The sequence below is a fragment of the Rhincodon typus genome, chromosome 19 (assembly GCF_021869965.1).
Source record: "Rhincodon typus isolate 14 chromosome 19, sRhiTyp1.1, whole genome shotgun sequence".
Lineage (NCBI taxonomy): Eukaryota > Metazoa > Chordata > Chondrichthyes > Orectolobiformes > Rhincodontidae > Rhincodon > Rhincodon typus.
The window spans coordinates 7,565,658-7,589,657 of NC_063350.1; the positions used below are offsets into that span (position 1 = coordinate 7,565,658).

Sequence of the window (24,000 nt, forward strand, 5' to 3'; positions counted from 1 at the left end):
AAGGTGATGGTGCATTGCCTTTGTGAACTGCGGCACTCTGTGCAGTGAAGGTGCTCCTGCAGTTCTGTTTAGAGAATTCAAGGAGTTTATTTACTAAGTTACAAAGAAGCAACAACCAATATGTGCGTCTAAGTCAGGATGGCACATTCCATGCGCTTGCTACCGTCGTCTTAAGGATTTTTAGCTATGTATCTAGACTAGTAGCCCACAGATTAGAACACAGGTTTTTTTTAAACATTTGGGGCAAATATGTTATATATTTTCCATTTCTTTTATTTAACTGACATTATTCAAATACAGCAAGACAAAGTTTACAGAACAGTGCCACATAACATTAAACAGAACTTTTTTAAAAAAGCAAAATTTACAAACTTTGTTTCGCTCCACAAACATACACATCTAAATTGACCATTTTGTATCATATATGCAAATGGAAGAAAACTGACAGCTTCAATCTCAGTTCCAGAACTCATCAGAACCTGCTGAGAAAATTAGAATCCCAGTTTGAATTGTTAAATTGGAAATTCAAAATATTAATGTTTTCCACCTCAGTGCTTTTATAAAAGAAAATACAGTAACACAGGATTTGTACCACAGATTTAATTGAAAACAGAATGGTGAAGTCTCATTGATTTGGACAAATGGAATTTCAAATGGTCCAAATTTGAGCTTAATTTGGTTTTTCTTCCTTTCTTACCAACCCTAACTCCATGAAAACAGCAGAGTTTGCAACACTTTTGAGACATAGACGGCATTATACCTCCACGTTGCAGACAACGCACAAGAAAAATGAGTCACCACTGACATTTTAAAGGGATCAACAGATTAAAATGAGACCAAAATACTTATGCCTTTTGGCACGGGCAGACTGTATATTCAAAGCATCTTTCCCTTGGTTATTTTAAGCACCCCACACACCAATGTGGGAGTGTAAGCATCACTGCTCATGTTTTCTACTATGAAACCCTGGAATTCCCACTCAGATATCTTTTAAGACATTCCTCTCAACCTACCTCTGTTAACCAAGCCTTTGGCCATCTCTCATCCTATCTCCTGTCAAGGCCCAATGGCAAATTCAGTAAGCTAATGTTTGAGGTTTTTTTTCTCACTGATTTGTGGGATGTGGGCTTCATTGGCTGGCCAGCATGTGTTGAAGTGAAGCTCCTCAGGCTGTCCTGGGAAAGGGGTTACACAAATGCAAGTTGTTAGGACATGGTGACAAACGCGACCTGCCTCCTCTTTAGAGGGTGCAATGCCTGGACTCAACTAAAGCAGTTTTCCTAACAGTTCCAACTCAGCCCAGCAAAAATCTGCTTAAAATTATCTGCCATCACATGCTTTGTCATCCTAGAGCTGAGATGAACCTATTGCCCCATCCCTAACTTGCCTCGAGAGGCAGCGATAGGGTGCCTTATTGAACTGCTGCAGTATGCTTGATGAAAGTGCTCCCACAACACTGTTAGCTTTTGCAGGAGTCTGCTCCAGTAATAGTGAAGGGACAGCACTATAGCTTTAAGTCTGGACAATATAGCGTCAATATAACATTCCAATGCAAACATTATATCATGCTTCCCAGGAATGTTGCATGACCTGGGTAGTTTAAGCATTTCTGCCTTTAAGTCAGATTTCCAGCATCTGCAGTATTTTGCTTGTTGGGACTGAATGATTGGGCTATCCCACTCTAACCATGGTGCAATTAGATCTCTGATGATAAAAAAAACTGCAGTTGCTATAAATCAGAAACAAAAACAAAAGAAAGGGTTGAACGACCCTTCCCGTTAACTCTGATTTCTCCCCACAGATGCTGCCAGACCTGCTGAGCTTATCCAGCAATTTCTGTTTTAGACCTCTGATGATGCAGGAGTTCTTGGTAACATGTTTTCAATAGCTTGAAGTAAAGCTTAGTTTTTTTTTAATGTAGCATGCAGGACACACAAAGAATCAAGAAATTCCAGTTTTGTGAACCTAAGGAGTAAACAAACGAATAAGAGCAAAAATACAAGCTCAGCATGGTAAAGATACAAGGAGAGAGCAGAGGTTATTGGACCCGGATTGCAGTTTGAAGTCACAAAGCAGACAAATTAAGAGAAATAACAATCACACGCACTATTAACAAAACAGAGATGAAAGTTTAAGACCAATGATAAGAGGGGGTAATTTTTCAACCTGTAAGCTTATGTCTTATGACTATCCTGGAGACAGTAACAGAACGTTGCTTGAAATAGGAGACATGCACTTTCCTCCTCTTGGTTTAAGTTGTATAATTCAAATTATTTCAGAAAAATCTTTAAAGCACTAAATTCTGACCTCTGGTGTGCTGGCTGCATTATCTAATTCAAATTATGATAATCTTTTTTAACACATTGAGCAATTCAGAATTATCAGGTGCAAACCGCCTTCATGTCTTAAACCTGTGATCAGCAGGCTGCCTTTAGTCTGTGTTAATGACCATTAACATTGAGAGCGCGCGGAGGGGATTTAACAGAATGGTTCCAGGGATGAGTGGTTTTAGCGACAAGGTTAGGTTGGAGATTGCTTTCCTTCAAACAAAGGAGATTGGGGGGAGACCTCTTAGAGCTGACAGATTGGACAAGGTAAAGAAAAACTGATCCTATCAACATTGACAGCTGGATTTCGGTCAAAGAGTTAGCATTTTGGGGGCAGGATCCTCAGGGAAATTCGAGGAAGAATTTATTTGTACAAAAGTTGGAGGGATAATCATCAGAGGGAAATAACTTGCAGGGCTACAAGAATGGAGCAGGGAAATAGAGTGGAGGACGAAACAGTCTCCTTCTGACATATTGTCTCCATGGATCTATTAACTAAATGGCCAAAAAAAAAGCTAGTGATCCAGCATCTTGCTGTTACCCACTTATACCATGCTAGCTGACAAACTTAATAAAGACGAAAATGCCATTTCTATGACGAGGCTGGGAGGAAAGTCTGCTTCCAACTCCATTTGCCCAAAAACCACTCTGTGCTGGCTCAAAACTAAAAGCCTTCGGAAGGTGTGAAATGAGATCTGTATTCACTTAATCGAGCTCAATAAACCCAAGAGATTTATTGGAGTCCAGTACATCTTTGAAAAGACACACCGTTTCTTTTTTTTTATATATATTGCATAGATCATCTTGTGCAGATGCGACTAAAAGAAGAACCATTCACTTAAAAATGTATCAAATTCAATTTTCTCATATTACTGATCGATTTCGGAATCAAATTTGAGGCAGAGTTAAAAAATTGAATTATTGAAATGTTCAGTAAACATTTGGTGCATCTTTAAGTCATGCTTTGAAAATGGATTTCCAAAACTTAGGGAACGATATTAAATAAATCGAATGGTTTGAGATTTGAATCCTTCATGTCATCATCTTATAACACTACAGGCAGCAGCAGGGAGGCCTAGCTGTGGAACTACATGACCTTAACTGGGCACTACAGCTGGACGTGGGAATATGACTTTGTCCAGGTGCAGCCCAACTGGTTTATGCACACGAGGTCTTCACAGTGCAGTTTCAAAAGGTAACGTCAAAGGTCTTCCTGTAGGAGGATCAAGGTCCTTTAGCTCATTTTGTCAGATTTACAGTTACACCTTCTGTTCTTCTGAAACCCTTCAAATGGATTTGAACGGCAGCAATATGCAGTCAATTAAAATAATCCAATTGTGGCGCACTAAGGTGACTAAAGAATCCAACAGGGGAGTCAGAGAGAAATGATTTCATCTGAGGGCAGAGTGGCGGGTGAGAAGAGTCTAAAATGTGAGGTGGCGGGGGGAGGAGAGTCTAAAAGGGGGTAGAACCTTAAACGAGAGCCAGGTCAGCTCAGTGGCAATGTCAAGAAGCACTTCTTCACACAAGGGATTGTGGAAATTGGAAACTCTCACCCCTAAAAAGCTGTTGAAGTTAGGCATCAATAGTAATGGTTAAAATTGAGATTGACAGAATTTTGTTTGGTAATGGCATTTAGGTTTATGAAACCAAAGTGGATCGATACAGATCAACCATGACGCACCTGAATGCTGGAGAGGTTCGAAGGTGTAAACAGCCTCCTCCTGTTGGGTTGTACCACTCTCTGTTACATCATCCCAACTGAGCAATGGTCAGGTAAAGTCTGAGAGTCTCAAACATGCTATTCAACACCATCCTGCATTTGTATAGCACATTCAAAAGCCAAAGATGCCTTTGTTTTATGCAGAGTATGCTGCAGTCAGCTGCATTCTCTGGGATTGAGAGTAAAGATCCTAGCTGTGGTAGTAATGAGAGACTCTCATTTTATCATGCACAGATCAGTAGTATATTACAGGGTATGGAAAGCAAAGAGTAGGTTTGGATTAGACTGGAGAGAAAAACAGGCCAGCTGACTAATCTGTTGAACAGTGCCATAAAATACTGATGTTTGATTATAATTGTACATACCATTGTTTCGTGATAAGCACTTGTCCAACATTTTGAAAACAGCACTATGACAGTACAAAATTAATTGGATAATGTCCTAAATTCAGCATTATAATGGTGCTCCGAATCCTCAGTGACAATTTATTATACTATAAAACAACTGCGGACATATTCTAGGATGAATCCCAATTAACCAGGTAGCATTCTTTTAGGGCATATTTGCAGTCATTATATCCAGTTAATTGCTCAAATAAACTTGTGTTGTTTGATGTTGCTCCTAATACAATGTTGATCAGTTCCATTATTAATAGGCAGCCAGTGCCAATAAACGACTGGGCCATGAAAGGCATCATAACAAGCCAAAGGCCAAACTACTGCATTCTCACATGATGTCTATGGTGCATTCTGCAACAGTGATCACTGGACAGGAAATAAGAGACTCAGACTAGAATACAAGCAATGTAGCCCTGCCAACACCTTGGCACATGTAGTAGATTGGGTTTGAAGTTCAGGACATCTCTGGTGTATAGTTCACATCAGGTGAAGAAGTGATACAGAGCCACTGAGTCACGTTCTACAAGCAGAAACCATAATCAGTAATGGTAAATTTTTTAAACCATGAGGGTATCATTCAATAAAGGAGAGTACATTGCTTATAAGTCATAACTTTGAAACCAAAGAGCAGCATAACAGGATCTCACACACACACATACAAATGACATTGGCTGCAACTTAGATACACCTATCTTGATTATACCTTGTGAATGTTATAAAAACTTGGAATCTTGCAGCTCTCCCTGGCATAATTGAGTCCCAATTGATAAAAAGATCTCGTCAGACTGAAACATGAATTGTGCTTGACAAAAATCCATGCGATCACGTAAACCACATTTACTTAAAAATGCTAATGTTTAATTCGAATTTGGAGACATTTTAGAAAAATATAAAATGGGTTGTTATCTTTGTATTTCTACAATCAAACAATGTGCTTGGGAAAGCTCCATTCCACCAACTAGATTAGTGGTCAATTTAAGTAAATGTTTGTGGTATGAAAGGAAATCAGATGCTTAAAAACTGACATCAACATTTGGACAAAACACTTAGCAACGGAGAAAGATAGGTTGATACTGGCATGCATTTCTAAAGGGCTGGTTTGTGATGCAGAGACACCAACACCCAGGTACTAGCGAAGGTCACCATGAGGACAAGAAGGCTCTCCACCTGAAGAGTGGTGGCCTTCACGTTAAACTCACCACCAGTTGCCTCTCTCCAGCGAGAGAGCAACCCTATGTTTCCCTGGGTCAGCCCACTTTCACTTTCCTTAATCAACCTTTATCTTCAATCTTCTTCTGTGAATATTCACCACTCAGCATTTATAAGAGTATGCCTCACTGTGTTTGTGCTATTACAGCGTTGAATAACTAATGGCTGGGAATGTTGAAGTACCATCTCAAGTGGAATACTGCACTCAGTTCTGGTCTCCCTGCTATAGCAAAGACGTTGTGAAACTTGAAAGGGTTCAGAAAAGATTTAAAAGGATGTTGCTGGGGTTGGAAGCTTTGAGCTATAGGGAGAGACTGAGGGATGACTTCTATAGAGGTTTATAAAATCACGAGGGGCATGGATAGGGTGAATAAGCAAGGTCTTGCTTTCTCCCCAGGGTAGGGGAGCCCAAAACTAGAGGGCTTAGGTTTAAGGTGAGAGGGGAAAGATTTAAAAAGGACCTAAGGGGTAACCTTTTTTCACACAGAGGGTGGTGCATGCATGGAACCAGCTGCCAGAGGAGGTGGTGAAGGCGGGTACAATTACAACATTTAAAAGGCATGTGGATGGGTACAGGAATAGGAAGCATTTAGAGGGATATGGGCCAAATGGCACTAGATCAGATTGGGATGTCTGGTCGGCATGGATGAGTTGGACCGAAGAGTCTGTTAACATGCTGTACAATTCTATGACTCTATAACTACAAAATGGGTTACTATTGACAACTAATGGTCAATACTGAGGGCTCACAGCAGTGTAGCCAGCAATGCTACTTTATAAAGCGTGACACCATTAGCAAGAGTGATGATGTGGGCATCTTTCAAGATGCAAATAATACTCAGCACTCAAAAGGTTAATGTGAAGATGATGCCAGTCCTCTGATGCTGGGAAATAAAATACCAGCTGTAACACATTTGGTAGCACTCCCACCTTTATGTTGGATGCTGGTGGCTTCCAGACTCACTCTAGACATGAGCACGAACTCTAGACTGACTGTGCCGAGGGAGTGCCGCACTGTCAGAACTGTCATTCAGGTGAGACATTAAAAAGTCCCCTCTACTCTTGCACACACGGCTCAATGTAAAAGTTTGCATGGTGCTATCTTGAAGAGGAGAAAGGGAGGTATCCTAGTCAATATTCATTCCACATCTAACATTGTTGCTGAGGGATGATCTGGTCACTATTTCATTGTTACTTGCTGTGCACTAATTGTTGCCATGTTCCTTACATTGTAACAGTAACTACACTTAAAAGTACTTCATTGGCTGCAAAACTTTGGGAGATCCTGAGACAGCTAAAGGTGCTACATAAATGCAGGTTCCATCTTTCGAAACGCTGGATACTTGGAGTGGGGGGGTGGATTTGTTCACCTTCACTGGACACCTTTACTGATGACTGTCAAAAGCTGGAGAACCAAAATTAAGTCAGTGTTAATAAGTCACTTCTGGGAGTGGCCATTTTTATGCAACGCTGTTACAAAGACCACTACAGACACACCAAGAAACCAATGAGAGGAGAGACTGAAGGAGACACTTCTTGCTCAGTTGGCTTCTCTCTCCTTCAGAAATTCCTTACTTTATTCCATTCCATGGCCTAGATTTGTCAGTCTTTTCTGTTGAGCAAAGCCAGGTTTTGTTTAGTTGATCAAAGAGGTCAAGGATGGAAAGTTGATGCTGACACTCTGAAATACAGCTGTTTTACCGATAATTGCGAAGCCAGTAATCTGAGGACTCCTTTGTTTCTGTATTAAATATAAAGCTGAAAGTTTTCCAGAGTGAAGATAATTTCTGCGTGAAGAAATTCTAGAAAAATAGTTTTTTAAAAAATAAACAAAAAACATTGTTCATCCTGGTGACAGATTTAACCTATAATCCTGAAGTTAAAGGGCAAGCTGCCACAACAATCCACAGCGTAAGAACTTTGATTTCTTGTCTGGGTGATAAAAGTCTGGTTGTACAAGTCTATTTTTTGGGGGGTGGTTGAGAGTTTGACAGTATGAATCTCTGTGTATGTGAGAGTGAGTCTATGGAATGTGTGTGTTTGTGTGTGGGAGAGAAATATGCATGCACGTGTGTGTGTGAGAGAGAAGAGTAAGTGTGTGCAAAGACTGCCTGCGTGTGAGACAGTCAGAGACGAACAGGGAAAGAGACAGAGAGACAATGTGTATGAAGGAGGGTGTGTGTGTGTGCACGCGTGTGTGTGTGCGCGTGCGTGTGTGCGAGAGAGAGAGAGAGAGAGAGGAGATAGACAGACAGAATGTGTTTGACAAAGAGAATGTACGTATGTGGTCTGCAAATAGCTTTTCCTCAGAGTTTTGAGCGCTTACGAAGGTGAGCTCAGCACATCATCCTGGTGGTGGGAACTCTTGGTTTCTCAGAAGTTCTGCTGCCGTCGTTTCTTGGCATCGATGGCATCCAGGATCGGTTGTCTTTTGGCCTGGTAGCGCTGGCGAATCTCTTCAATCTCCTGCTCCATCGTGGGATCCAGTGAGCTGAGTCTTCTCTGTAGCTCTTCGACACTCCAGCTCTTCAACTGCAAATTCAATTTTAAAAAAAAGACACATTTAGTTTTATTTTATCCCCAGTGCCACTAAATAGAAACACAAATTAATATAAATAAGAGGGATCTAATTGATGTGTAGGATGATTGAACTATTCGGATCTTGCTGAAAAGGGATGACAGGTTGCCAAAGTTCTTACACTTATCAGGATCAGTGCAAGAATGTCAAATATCAAAACAATTACAACAATTTATACTACAGGTGAAAAAGGTGCCGATCGGTTGGTAAATCGATGCTGATTGGTTGAAGTTTTCCCATGGAGAAAATGAGGAACTATAGGCTCCCCGTGCAAATGGGTATTTCACTGAAATTTGGCATTTTTGCATGCATTCTCGAGTGCAAGACAAAAGGTTTTAAGGCTCTTTCTTTGCTGCAAGTTTGAGCTATTTCCCCTGTTGTGAGATCCAGAACAAGGGCGCATAATCTGTTAATGGGTACTGTCATGGAACATGTCTTTACACAAAGAGCAGAAACCTGGAACTTCCTTCCACACAGCTAAGGCTGGCAGTCAAATGAAAATCTCAAAGCTGAGACTGATCCAAGAAACATAAACTGCCAGAGAAACTCAGCAGATCCAGCAGCATCTATGGAGGGAGAAACAGAGTTAACGTTCTGGGTCTAGTGATCCTTCATCTGAACTGAAAGCAACTGGGATATTGTGGAATTTATGCTGACAACTGCGTCTGTGCATATGAGTGTTTGTGCCTGCACGCGCGTACCTGTGCCAATGTGTTTCTGTGTGTTGGGGGTGGTAGTGCAGAGAATGAGATACACTGATGGAGATGATGCCCAAAGCGAGAGAACAAAGGGGAACAAAACGAAAGGACTGCTGTAACTTGACATCAGGTAAAGGTCAACCATGACCTAACTGAACAATAGAACATGCTTTATTGGCTGAATGGCCTCCTATTGTTCCTATGTTCCTCTCTACAGTCTAGTCACTAGTAAATCCAATAAAGGAATTCAAGAGAAATGCCTTTACTCAGGACAGTGAGAGTGAAGAATGGACAGACATGAAGATGAAGAAGGATGGGCAGAGCTTAGCTTAAGTATAAACACCAGCAATGGCTAGCAGAGCTGAATGGCCTGTTGTTCTGCTGTAAATTCTACACAATACTTAAAAAAAATTCATCTGTTGGCAGTAATTTAGAAAGGTCCTTTAAATTTACTGTATCCCTGTGTTCACTGACCCTCACTGGTTCAAATTTAAATATCTGATCTCAAAGGTGGGGAGTGGGCAGCAGGGAGACAGAGTCGACAAGAGTATGAACAAGGGCAAGGCAACTCGCAAGGGAGAGCTTGACTGATTGAGAGCGAAGGCATACTCAAAGACATACCATTTATATGGTTGGCACTCATTTCCCATTGCATTGAGGAAGAGAGGGTTTATCAGGTTTACTTTTGAGTGGAACTTGCTGTGATTCAGTGTGTGAAATGGAGAAGATCTGCTCATACTGTCTTTCACTGAGATCACGAAGGACAAGAGCATGTGAAGCATTGTGCAGCAATATGAATGAATTATGAATGAACTTGTTTTTTCCAATGTGGTTAAACATTCCTCGGAGGTTCAATGGTGTCAACAGGCACCAGAGATGAGTGGGCTACTCAGTCAGTTTAATGTCCTTTTAGAGAATTGTGGAGCCAATTATATGGGGTTTGGGTTCCTAGGCAAATGATGGCTTTTGCAACTTATCAACTGAATTGAAGGATACAGTGGGGATTCTCAAAGGGTAGCTGTTCCTAATTTTCCCTAGAACTACCTGCAAGACCAAAGTGATACAAGGGAAACATCGAAAATAAACACTACCACTTGATCCCAGAATAAATACTGATAGTACTTTAAAGTCACAATGAGAGAAGGAATTATAATCAAGGTTTTTCTCCCCTTTTAAAAGTATGCAAAGCCTTTTATGAACATTTGATGATTAAAATAAACCACTTTCATTCACAAAATAATAAAAACTAATAAGGATATTGCCTTTTTTCCTCTTAATGCCGTGCTTTGGGTGAAATCTCAGACAGAAGATGACAAATGCAAACCAGACCCAGGTGATAAGTTTCATTCTCAGCAAGTAAACAAAGGTCATTTCTCTCCCATAAAAAGAAACTCTACGTACAAATTTTCCTTAAGTACAGAGGCTCTATGTTCAAACTCTAAAATCATTCAGATAGTCAAGGGGTAAATTTTGCACCGTTCAGCAATTCAACCCCAGGACTGTTTTTGGCAGTTCCTGAATTGGCAGAAGTTCAACACACACACACATACCAGACAGGAACTAACACTGACAATTACAGCTAGGAAACCATTTTAATAATTCAATTGGACCTCAAACATCTTGTACTTACAAAACATTATCCTGGAGTTATTAGTATCAGAACAGTTAAAAATATAAGCCTGCCCTTTAAAGTGTTGACCCTGCTGTAATTTACAGGGTCAGCGGACTGGTACCTCATTACCAATTTGACAGATTGTGTTTGGCGGAGACATCTCCGGCACCCACTTCAGCCCTTGGGCTGGAATATTCATATAGCAAAGCAGTCTTGTATCCATATACAGCAAGACCTGCACAACATCCATGTTGGGCTGATAACTGGCATATAACATTTGCAACACACAAGGCAAAGACAATCTCCAACACAAGACAATCTAATCACCTCTCCCTTGACATTTAATGACAATATCATTGAATCCCCCACTTTCAACATCCTGAGGGGGTTGAAATTGATCAGAAATTGAACTGGAGAAGCCATATAAACACTTGGTTACAAGACCTTCTAAGAGGCTGGTAATTCTGCAACAAGTAACTCATATTCTAACTCCTCAATGACTGCTCACCATCTACAATTCACGAGTATGATAGAATACCCTGCAGTTGCTCTGATAAATGGCAACATGAAGGGGAAATCATACCTGACAAATTTAATAGAATTCTTTAAGGAGGTAACAAACAGGATAGATAACAGACAACCAGTAGATGTAATGTATTTAGATTTCCAAAAGGCATTCAGTATGGTACCACGCATGAAGCTACTTAGTAAGGTAACAGCTCACGATTGGAGGTGGTATGCTAGCATGGAGAGAAGATTGGCTAGCTAACAGGAGAGAGAGTTGGATTAAAGAGGGCATTTTCAGGATGCCAATCCGTAACTAGTGGAGTGGTACAGGGATTAGTGATGGGACCATAAATATTTATAACACATATTAATGACTTGGGTGATGAATTGAATGTATTATTGCCAAGTTTGCAGATGACAAAAATGGATGGGACAGTACATGGTGAGGATAATGCAAAGAGTCTACACAGGGATATAGACAAGTTAAGTCAGTCGATAAAAACTTGGCTGATGGAATACAATGTGGGAAATGAGAGGTTGCGTACTTTGGCAGGAAAAATAGAAGAGGTGAATATAATTTAAATGAAGAAAGATAGATAAAGCTGTAGCACAGAGGGATTTCAGGGTATTGAGGCATGAATCACAAATGGCTAGCATTCAGGTACAGCAGGTAGTAAGGAAAGCAAATAGAAGTTAGCTTTTATTTCAGAGGGAATGGCGTACAAAAATTGGGAAGTCTTGCGAGAACTAAATAGACCACACTTGTGAAAAGCCTAGTCGCCTTATCTAAGGAAAGATTACTAACATTGGAGGTGGTCCAGAGAAAGATTATTAGGTTGATTCTGAGGATTTTCTGAGGAGAGGCTGAATTGGCTGGGCTTATACTCATTGGGGTTGAAAAGAATGAAAGGCAACTTTATTGAAACATGTAAGATTCTAGGACTAGAAGATATAAACTCAGAGTAAGGGGGTCACTCATTTAACAGAGATGAGGAGAAATTTCTTCTCTCAGAGGGTAATGAATTCATGGATTACTTTACCACAGAGAGCTCTCGAGGCTGGGTCATTAAGAATATTTAAAGCAAAGCAAAGACAAACAGATTTATAGCCAGGGAATTCATGGGTGTGGAAAGACAACAAAGTAGAGTTGAGAATTATCAGGTTAGCCACAATCATTGAATGGAGGAGAAGATGCTTGATAAGCAGAATAGCCTACTTTAACTCCTACACCTTGTGGTCTCATTAAGTGCAGCCCCAACAAGTTAAGCTTGACACCATCCAGAACACTTGAACGCTTGATTGGCACTAAATCCACCACCTTAAACATTTATCCCTCCACCACAAATGCTCAGCAGCAGCAGTGTGTACCATCTGTTAGATGCATCAGAGCGAACACAAACACTCCTTTAACAGCTCCTACCACTAGCTGCAAGTTCCCCTCCAAGTCACACACACTTCCTGACTTGGAACTAGATTGCTATTCCTCCACTGTCACTTAGTCAAATCCTGTAACTCCTTCTCCAGCAGCATAGTGGGTGTCCATACACCACGTGGACAGCAGTGGTTCAAGGGGGAGGAGTTCTGAAGGCAAATTAGGGATGGGGAATGGGCAATAGATGCCAGTCTTGTCCTCAATGCGTAAATCCCATGAATAAAAAAAAATACAAACCCTGATTACAACAGCCTCATCCCTCTTGTACTTTTTAAAGTTTTCTTGGAATTCTTTCTGGATCAGAATTTCACGTGTGAGGCATCACATCCACACATTTCAAAGTGAGCCTAATTCATCCAGTCCTTCGCTCAACTACCAACAGCTTTGCCTACAGCTGTCCACAGGCCTTAAGCTCTGGAATCCTCTCCCTAAACCTCACCTCCTCCTTCTCCTCATTAAAACGTACTTCCTTGACCAAGCTATTGGTCATCTGTCCTAATGTTACTTTAAATGGCACGGTATCTAAGTTATTGTTGATAAATGCCACTGTATTTAGGAATTTTTACTACATTAAAAAGGTATATAAATACAAAATGTAGTTCAGCAAAAAAAGAGAAGGGTGTTTCTGTTCTCCTTAACTGTCCCTGTCTCTTGTGCTGTGGATTCCACTTCCCCTCTGCAACTTGTGGGGCATGGTGCCAGCCTCACAGGTTGAAATGAGGCTTCTACCCAGGAGAATGTATCTTTCTGTAACCTGGACCCAGACAGCTAGATGAACCCCCTGCCATGACATAAGACAGCCAGAGAGGGATGTACAGTTCTTCCATAGGATTCTTTCAAAGCGTAAACTCCTTTTCGCCCACGCCTGTACCACACCACTAAATCCAACAGTCTGCTTCAGGGAACTAAGCAGCCAATTCCCAGGTAGGTCAAATCTCTACTGAATCAGTTCAAATATCATCTCCTTCCAAAACAGCAATAACATGTTTATTTTAAGAGAATCTGTTATGTATTAAATCAGATTTACAGAGGTGTTGAGGGAAAGCCTGGTTTCTGCTGCTTGGGGGCTAACTTCTAATGAACTTCTTCCCAGAGCTATTGGTCATGGCTGCATTGGGACATTTTCTATCTGAAACAATAATTTTCTAACAAAGCCACAGTGATAGGGTGCCGATCTTTGCTGTGAAACCCTTTGGAGACCCATACAATTTACATGTTGAAGTTCATGACGTGTTGAATGATAACAAACGATGAGGGAGGAGCGCAGGAATAAAATCCGTTTCCTTGCTCATCTTAAAACATTTCACAGTTGGCAAGGTCTCAGCTCCTTGCAAATGAAACACACTGTAGCGTTCTCCCCTCCTGCTTCCCCCACAGCTTGTGGCTTGGCTGTGATATTCACTGTTCAAAAAAAAAATTAGAAAGGTTCATTCTTATGACAGAGAGAAACAGCTTAAAAAATGAGTGTTTGAATTCTCTGTTTGAATGTCGCTGCAGGCTGAGTATTGGAGATGCCCAAACACAGGATGAGGATTGCATCAGCCAATATGGCCGTCTGCAAAGTCATGATGTAGACTGTCTTTTTGAAACAGTGCTTTCAAGGAAAAAGGTTAAAACATTTCACTATCACATGCTTGTTGGATGTAGAAAGCTTTATTCATCTCTGACATTAACATCTTTAATAATTTAATTGACTTCAAAAGTAAGTTACATAGACATTTGAAACTTGGAGTACAGGGGGAGGCTGCGGGAATGGGACTGAAAGGAATTTTCCCATAGAGCAAGTACAGACTTGATGGCCTGAATGGTCTCCTTCTGAGCAACAACAACAACCCGACGCACACAGCTCTTTAGTAGCAAACAACTTTGACGTCACATGTTTCGAGTTAAATTCTCTTCCTGATAAGATATTAGCTTATCTTTTCAGTTCCCCTCCTCTTCGTTGTCTGACTGCCACAAGTTCAAGGTTCCCATCTCTGGTTGAGAACCATGGTTTCAAGACGTGACTACTTGCCTCAAACTACCTTGCCCAGGCTAGTCTGCAAGATTTTCTTTTAACTAAGCTTTCATGTCCCTATAATTGTTTGCACTGGTTTACAAAGGGAGAATGTTTACTTTCCAGAAACCCCTGGACAATCCCAGGGTGGTAATGACTGTAACCTACTCAATATTCTTTGCCTTTCTGCTGACTCTGGCTGGAACCCAGGATCGACTTATTCTGGCAGTCCTTCCCTGCACCTCATCCAAAAACCATCCGCCATGTGTCACAACTTAATATGGTGAGTACTGGCTGCCTGTTTAAGCATTTACACATGGGTGTGTGCATGTTAGAGATCTCTATATAGCGGCTAAGTAAAGAATCATTATCTGCTTCCACTCAAATCTTCCCCCTGCCCCGCACTGTCTCTCAGCCTTAGCATGCTAACATCTACTACAGCTATGAACAGATAGCTGGCCATAGATTAGGCAACAAACCAGGCTCCGAGTCTGATATTTCAGGCTGACACCACAACGCAGCCTTGAAGTGATGCTGCATCATTGGTGGAATGTTAGACCAAGACTTCAATCACTGTTTTCAGGCGATTGTAAAAGATTCTGAGGCATGGTTTGAAAAGCATATTAGCGCCCCTCACAGTCTTTGGACAGCATTTGTTCCTCAACCATTCTTCATTTCACTCTGTTTGTGGGATCCTACCATGTATTAGTTGGTCTGTTGTACTTGCTTACGTCGCAATACTTGCAACCTTCAACAAGTAATGAATTGGTTGTGAAACGTACTGGAATATCCTGTAGATGCGCGGTGCTGCACAATCTTGCAGCCCAGAAGGCAGGCGTTTGGTTTATCATATCTGAGAGAGGTCTTTGCCATCCAAGAGAATGACCTACTTAATTCAATTCTTTGTCCTTAGCTCTGCTCAAGTATTTACCCAATTTCCTGTTGAAAGTTACAATCAAGTCTGCTTCCGCTGCCTTCTCAGGCAGTGCATTCTAGATCATCACAAACCTCTGCGTTTAAAAAATTCTTATCTTCCCTCTGTCCTTTTGCCAATTCTCTTAATTCATGTAAAGGTGAGTCACCTAGTCCCACTTTCTCTTAGAGAGAGATGAATAGTGATGGTTTAGCCTGGGGGTCACCATGCCTCAGGCAAGGGGATGATTGAGTAGGAGAGCCCGTCATGGAAACCTCAACCGGTGCAGGAATTGAACACGTGCTACTGGCATCACTAGCCAGCTGTTCATCCAACTGAACTGACACCCCACCCCAACTCTTGAATCTTGCTTCCTCTGGTCATCAATCCATTTCTCCCCATCTGCAATACAAAAATCCCTTGGGATCCGACCAATGTCCTGTCATTCTGCCTAAAATGTAGTGCCCAGATTTGGATATTACATAAATGCAAATTTTCTGTGATTGGTTTGGCTCAGTACCACATTAAGTGACACATCTACCCCGAATGTTCATTTAAGTACTTTTTTAAAAAGAAATTTAATATTTAATTCAAACAGTTTTCTCATATTCTTTTAAAAATCCCATTGCTTTATACATGAAATCAGTTAATAGTTAACTCTAAATCAAGTCTGACCTCCATATCTGAATTGCATATTTAAACCTCAAAACCTTTCCAAACCCCTTAACATTCTGAATGTCAAGTCAGTTATTGTGGACGGTTCTTTGCAAGTAACCTAGACTTTACAAAGAAATGAATTCACGTCCAGGGATTCCTGCTACCATAGAAACTGGGTAAACATTGTACAACACAAGATTCAGTAACTTCTCTAACAAATACACGTGGAGGATTCTAACTTACTGACTCCATTGTGCAATGTCACTTCATGCTAATGGGCAGCATCATTTCAATGATCAAGTATTCCACTATAACCAGTACCCAAACATGCACACTGCCAAAACAGGGAGTTTAAGTTTTCAGACTCCCTACCTCAACATGCTTAGTTCAAATCTTCAAGTTTCAACTTCCTGCCCCCAATTGACTGGGACCACGAGACGGCAGCTTGGTGGTATTCCTATGCCAGTCACAAGATTGTGGGTTTATGTCTCTCTGTGTGCTCCACCATACCACAGGATGATGGATCAAAATGCTGTCAAGGATGTCATTTGATTATGCTCCTACGAAATGCCTTGGAATGTTTTAACATGCTGAAAGCACTAAATCAGAGCAATTTGTTATATACGTGGCGCTATGGGAGTTCCTTGTGAGTTTTCTTTAATTCCTTCGCAAGGATGTGGGTATCACCTGCAAAGGCAGCATTTGTTGCCTGTCCCTAGGTGTCTTTATACTAAGTGATAAAAGTAAAACACATTACTATAGATGTGGAATCACTCGACAGCTAGTCCAAGGACAGCAGATTTCCTTCCCTAAAGGACATTAGTGAACCAGATGAATTTTAATGCCAACCAATGACAGTTTCATGGACACCATTACTGAAGCTGGCTTTCAAATCCAGACTTTATCAGTCAACTTTAAATTCCATCAGTCGTGCTGCCATCCCCAGAGCTTTAACCTGGATCTCTAGATTGCTAGTCCAGTCTATTGTAGAGAATAAAAGGCATTCGGTTCAACTGCTCCGTGCCAATGCTTACACTCCACGTGAGCATTCTATTTTACCCAATCCTATCAGCATACTCCTTTCTCTGTCATATACTTATTTGACTTTCTTTTAAATACATATTTACTAATTCACCTGTATTGCTGTTTGAAGAAACAAGTTCCATATTCTCACCACTCTTTAGATGAAAAGAGGCTCCTTGCAAATTAGTTACTGGATTTATGGGTGGTCATGTATAGCTTTGATTTGCATCTTCTTCACATTTAGCCTATCAAACCTTTTATGCTGTTAAAAAACTCAATCAGGTTATCTCTCAGTCTTCTCTTTTCCACATTTAAAAAGCCTCAACTTGTTCACCCTTTGCTTATAACATACCTTCAGTTCCAGTATATTTGTGTACCTTTTTAGTAATGTCTCCAGTGGCTCTACCTTGTTTTATAATTTAGGAACTACAGCTATGCATAGTACTCTTAGTGCAACATAACCAAAGTTCAATATAAGTCTAACATGGTAGTCCTGATACTCTGGAAGGACTTCTGTCATTAGAACCTTTCTCGCCAAAACAGCCATTCCCTCATTGTCCTTTCTCTCTTCCTACATGTCAGTATTTCACCACCTCTTCATTTTCCACAAACATACAACACTGTCTGCCCTATTAAGATTCCTCAACTTAAAATGCAGTAGGTTTTTGAGGAACAACCAAGCTTTTCCCAATGCACTGCATTTTGGAGGCCATCAAGCCACTTTCAGTCCCAAAAGATCATACAATGATGACTGCACAGCAAAGATTCTGCTCCCTTTGACATGCACCTTGCCCAAAATATTTAAGTCCACATATCCCACCAAACCTCTACAGCACTCTAACAACATTCTTCAGAATGATCCCAGTTGTTCCCCAAGTAAAACTTTTGGAGATTGAAACCTGCAGTGTTTATTTGGTGTGTGGACATCAGCTCGATCTTCATTCAGAGAAGCTGTGCAAAGATCTGCCATTTATTGCAAAGGGATCAGATTTTCCAAATGGCAGAACACCTGACATACGATTCAGTTAATTTCTGCCCTGTCTCTATAAATAAGGAACAACCTTTACAACTAAGATGTACTCCAAAAGGTCAAACTCAGCACACTAAGATAACTGATGAGACTTCAGTAACAGTATTTTCTGTGCATAATAAGGAAAGCTTGGATAACATCCATGTCAATCATCTTTCAAGTTAAAATATCATTCCTTTTAACCAACCTACTTGCTTATGTGTTGAAGGCAGTCTAATATTTTCATTGATCATTAGTCAATTCCGCAGCTTTGGCACAATGGAGATTGACTTGTTTCTATTTGGGCCTCTTCCTTCCCCCATGGGGCTGATTTGCGATGGATGACTGAAATGCTTGCCCTCCTTTTACCCCTAGCTGGGGCCTATATGGCCGATTGTAGCACAACCTGTCTGAGGTTAGTTAACAGAAACAAGGAGCAATCTGGGTCTCTGGTCTCTAATACAGTTCCAGGACTTTGAATGTGCTAGGTTATTGGAGAATCTTATCAGATGAAATGTTAATTTCCACTCTCCACACCAAGATCCCTTTCGCTATAATAATAGGATCGGGGATTTGTCCTTGTTATCATACCCAATTTTATCTCCTATACAACATCATAAAAGCATATTATTACCAGTTGAAAAGTCCTTTGGGACACTCAAAGGTTGGGAGGGGTATCATGTAAATACAAGTCTTCTTTTTAAGGTATGTGGTCCAGTCTGAGATTTCCGTGCCATTCTGAGGGAGCGTTGCACCGTCAGAGGTACCATATTTTGGATGAGATGGTAAGCATTGTCTGCTTGTTCTGTCTTCTCAGACTATACTGACATGGCCAAGACCAGTCTCCATCTCCAACCTGCATCAGCTGGAGTAGATAATGGAGAAATCCAACTGCTACCCAATGGCTCCTCATGGACCATGCATGTATGTAGACAACAAATGAGGAAAAGATATGGTCCATTGCTTGGATCCTCAATGTTGGGGAATAAACAACAACAATACTGTACATTTTCTACAGTTAAGGCCACCCTCAACTATCTCAGGAGACCATTTTTTGTGGGTGAGCCCCAACATGCCCATTTCTACCTCTAACATTGCTCATCCCTACCTCTGCTCAAGCTCACCTGGTAGTGAAAAGCTCACCTTTCCCTTTGTTACCCCTAGATGTCTCAATTGCAAGGTTCTTCTGGTTAGCCCTGCACCCTCAAACTGGTGCTCAACTGAAAACACTGCCTCTATTCAGATCTTCACCACTGGTCACTATCCAGTCTGACCTGACAATGTGCACATTTGGCAATGACGATCTCAATATTTGTATAACAAGAACTTGCATTTATAAAGCACCTTCATTGTAGTATAACGCAAGAACCTTCATGGAAGCTCTATCAAACAACCTTTGAAACCAAACCAAATTTGATGACCAAAAGCTTGCTCAACAAAATTGCTTTATATAGCAAATTAAAACGAGAAGAGTTGGAGGGAATTCCATGCTTTAGAGTTCAGGTGCCCAAAGGCAAATGGCCGTGCACGGAAAATCAAGGTGTACTGGAGGAGTGCAGAGATCTTAGAGCAAAATCCCCAAATACGGGCCAGGACCCCAAGCAGCCTGAAACTTCAGTGCTGCAGCCCCTGAAGCAGCAATGCCTATCCCGGATCTCTGCCCTTCTCTCACCCCGCTCTCGGTTCTCCCAAAGGGAGTGGTGACAAGTATTGAGGCTCAAAATGGACTCACAGTGAGAAAAGGTTTAGGAAATATTGTCTTAAAGGGTCATAGGAGTGGCAAATGTTGCAGAGATAGGGAGCCATGAGGCAATGTGGGAATTGTGGTGGGGGGAGGGGAGTTATCTGCAGGTAAGAATGATCATTTAAAAGTGATGCATTATCAGACTTGGAGCCAATGTCGGTCAATGAGCACAGAATGATAGGCGAATGAGACATGCAACTTTGAATGTGCTCATGTTTATGGATATCGCTAAAAGTTCATTGTCAAACTACTTCAGAAGAAATAATATTAAGTTCATTATGACATGCCCGTTTAGTCAACCAATTAGCTTTGGTTGTCAGTATGTCAAAGGTCTGACTTCTCAACATCGAAGGAACATATTATCAGCACAAAAGCCTTCCTTACTAAAATGGTTGTGAATGATTTAAAATCTAATTAGTCCCAAGTGTATCAATGCAAATGTCAGTTCCATGTGAAAGCTGTCTAAGTCACTACTGCTCTCATTCTCTTTCGTTGCTACAATTCATCAGTACTCCTCACATTCTTATTTGCCAGTATCCGGTCACCCAAGGGGATTCACTACACCTCTAACCTTATCCAAGACACTCAGAGTAAATTTTAATCCAGACCTTTTTAAGTAACTCAAGCCAAATGCACCAAGATATTTATGGGATAAATGTACCTGGTTTGATACATAGCATCTATCTCGATGCTCTGAAATGCAGCCTTTCTAATGCACTTATGACGTTGTGTGACAAATCATGCATCAGCCCTAGACTCACCATTTAATATCACAAAGCACTTTAGCCAATTATCCGCATGCTGGTGTAAGGAGTGAGAATAAATTGCCAGTGTCGACAGAAAGAAGAGTGAGACAGTGTGACAGAGAAAGAGAGAGAGATGTGAAAAGCAAATTTAAAAAGTGCTCATGTACTTAAAGAGACATAGAGCTGCACAGCATGGAAATAGACACTTCAGTCCAACTCGTCCATGCTGACTATATATCCTAAATTAATCCAGTCCCATTTGCGAGCATTTGGCCCATATCCTTCTAAACCCTTCCTATTCATAGACCCATCCAGATGTTTTTTAAATGTTGTAATTGTACCAGCCTCCAACACTTCCTCTGGCAGATCATTCCATACACGTATCACCCTCTAGGTGAAAAAGTTGCCCTTTAGGTCCCTTTTACATATTTCCCTTCTCATCTTAAACCTGTGCCCTCTAGTTTTGGACCCCCCATCCCAGAGAAAAGACCTTGTCTATTTACCCTATCCATGCCCCTCATGATTTTATAAACCTACATAAGGTCACCCTTCAGTCTCCGACGCTCCAGGGAAAATAGCTCTAGACTATTCAGCCTTACCCTATAGCCCAAACCCTCCAACCCCAGCAATATTGTTGTAAATCTTTTCTGAACCCTTTCAAAGTATACTATGGCAATTTTAAAAGAGGGCTATCAGAAAAGTGTAAAATGTACGGTGTATCGTCATCTTGAATGTAGAGTAAATTTCCTTAGTTTTGGAAGGTAGTCATTGCTTGAATCCAAAAGGCTCCTTGAACTATTTTGATGACATGATCAGCGGGACTCTCACTGCTATATTCAGACAAGAAAGCATCTCCTCACATCTTCATATTGCCACAAGATAACATTGAGGAAACAATTTTATGTTTAATGTCTTACGAGAGTTTGGATTTTATTAAAAAGCTGCATTTATACAGTGCCATTAAAGTAATAAATCTTAATGTTATGAATTAAAATTTGATACCAAACAATATAAAGACGTTACCAAAAGCTCAGCTGAATCAGCCGCCTTTAAGGAACATCCCAAAAGCATAGAGAATCTAAAATTTAAGGGAGGGAATTTCATAGGTTAAGCAGTTGAACGTTGGTCTAAACAAGAGGTACGTTCGAGGCTAGAATCTTGAAAAGTCAGAAGGCTGTGTAAGGCTAAGACAGGGAGGGGTGGTGCCAAGGATGATTTTGAAATTAGATGAGAATTTTAAAATAGAAGTGTTGCTTCTATCAGACACTCCTGTGAAATGCCTTAAAATGCTGTACTCCATTCAAGGTGCTATATAAATGCAAATTATTGTTGACAGCATGGAGCTGTGCCCTCTTCATTCAAGAAAACTCAGGCTGTCTGTCTCCAATTTTATGACACTCATTCCCTTTTAACCAGTTCAGTATGAGTGATTTTTACTTTTGAGTAGCTCAGATGGAAGGTTAAGTTAAAAAACGTAAGACACCATCATCGTTACAGAGGTGAGAAGGAAAATCAACACAGGCAGCGGTGATTAGGGGGCACTGGACCCGAATTAACAGCTCCCACAGATTTTCGGAGAAAACTATTGATTTGAAATGCTGGATAAATTAAGTCAGGAGTTAGTGATACATCTTTGATCTCAGTAGTGAGGACATGGAGAATGGGTGGTGGGGGGAGGGGAGTCGGCGAGTAGAGCATCTTTTTATAGCTGTTTCAATGATAAAATTCAAGCTAACCGTCGCTGGTGAAGCTCCCTTCGCACAGAACAGAATCTAAAATATCTGCATTCCAATGATTCATCAGCTTTTTTTTTGTGGGTTAAGCTTTGCAGAAGATAACACACCAGAATGTTTTTGTAATATTCACTAGATGTGCCTCGAAATATAGGCATCCCATATGCTGCTGGTTCCCCACCCACCTTCCAACTTGAACTCAACCAAAACTCTGTTTTGTGCATCCTAACTTGCACACTCTCACTCGTCTGTCACATCCGACCTTGACCATGCCCCTCCCTATCTGCGACCACCTCCAGCTATACAACTCTCCAATTTTGGCCTCTTCTGCATCTTTCATTTTCATCAGTTTCTCACTCCTCAGCCAATCTTTTTGTCAGTTACTCCTCTAACAAATGACTCCTGCTTGGGGTCAGTTTCAACTCCTTATTGTCCTCCTGGGAAGTACCTCAAGACATTTTTTTCTACATTGAAGGCACTACATAAATACAACAAAAACAAATTGCTGGAAAAGCTCAGGAGGTCTGGCAGCATCTGTGGAGAGAAATTAGAGTTAACATTATACGTTTCTGGTCGAGTGATCCTTCCTCAGAAGTTTTCTCTTCACAGATGCTGCCAGACCAGCTGAGCTTTTCCAGCAATTTCTGCTTTTGTTTCTGATTTACAGCATCTGCAGTTCTTTTGGTTTTTACTAGTATAAATGCAAATTGCCTTTCAACGATGAGGAGTTGGCAGAGGTAGTACAAAGATGGAACAGTGTCTTTTTGGGTGGTGGGGCAAATTAGTCCAATTTCCTCTACTCCAAAGGAAAGTCAAAGTTTTGTATGCAGTATCTGCAAACTGAAATCAGTTTGACCTTCCCTGCATTACAAAGCTGATTCCTCTTAAATAAAATCTATTTTACGTGTTTGAGTATTCACCTCCCTGCAACACAATAGCAAGGAGCTGCTCTCCAGCACATCAAAAATCAATCAATTCAGTCTGCTAGTCAAACAACAAAATAACCTTCAAATATTCTGAGTCACCAGGGTTAAACCTCATGCAGATGGCCTCAAGCAGTGTTTAGCTAAATGCTGTTTTACATCCACCCCCCTCCCCCTCCCCCAAGTGAATGTGTGCCACTCAAATTATTCTCTACCAGGCTCTGATTATAATAACAGATGACACTGCCTCATCCCATAGCTCAAGGCTCCTACCACCCACTGTAGTGAAATATTATTGGATGTCAGTACTTCTCATTCGTCCCACCCCACCTTGTCACCCTCTGCCTCCAAGCTCCCCCAGAACACATCGGTATCTTTCAGTGAAATTTGAATTATTAGCTCAGGGCACAGCACTGGAGATTGCTTCGCTCTGACATAGAACTTTTCATGATCACGCAAGGGTACATGGAAGGAGAGGAAAAACTTGTCAATTTGAAAGTAAATTAAAATACACAACTTACTTCACTTCCAATGTACGTAAGCATTCATCCTTGTCAAGCATGAAATGATTTTTTTGCTCCTAATTGAATAGTCCTGCAGTGTTGGGACAGATAACAGTGAGAATTCACACTACTTTGCAGTCCGAGTTAAAGGTGGCAGGACAGAACTGACGAGAGTAAGAGATAACAAGGTGTAGAGCTGGATGAACACAGCAGGCCAAACAGCATCAGAGCAGCAGGAAGGCTGACGTTTCGGGCCTAGACCCTTCTTC

At 41.0% G+C, this 24,000-nt stretch overlaps 1 protein-coding gene across 9 annotated transcripts in view; it reads right to left on the bottom strand.

Annotated features, from left to right (window-relative positions):
• Window positions 1–257: 257 nt before the first annotated feature.
• stk3 (serine/threonine kinase 3 (STE20 homolog, yeast)) overlaps window positions 258–24,000 on the bottom strand; it is a 143,370-nt gene continuing 119,627 nt past the window's right edge. For 3 of the 9 annotated variants that reach the window (XM_048608646.1, XM_048608647.1, XM_048608642.1), the window contains exon 11: window positions 258–8,189. In XM_048608646.1, coding sequence (XP_048464603.1) covers window positions 8,031–8,189 — 159 coding nt within the window. In that variant the 3' untranslated portion in view covers window positions 258–8,030. The remainder of the gene's footprint in view (window positions 8,190–24,000) is intronic. The other 6 variants (XR_007264236.1, XR_007264234.1, XR_007264235.1 and 3 more) reach the window with 6 other exon arrangements.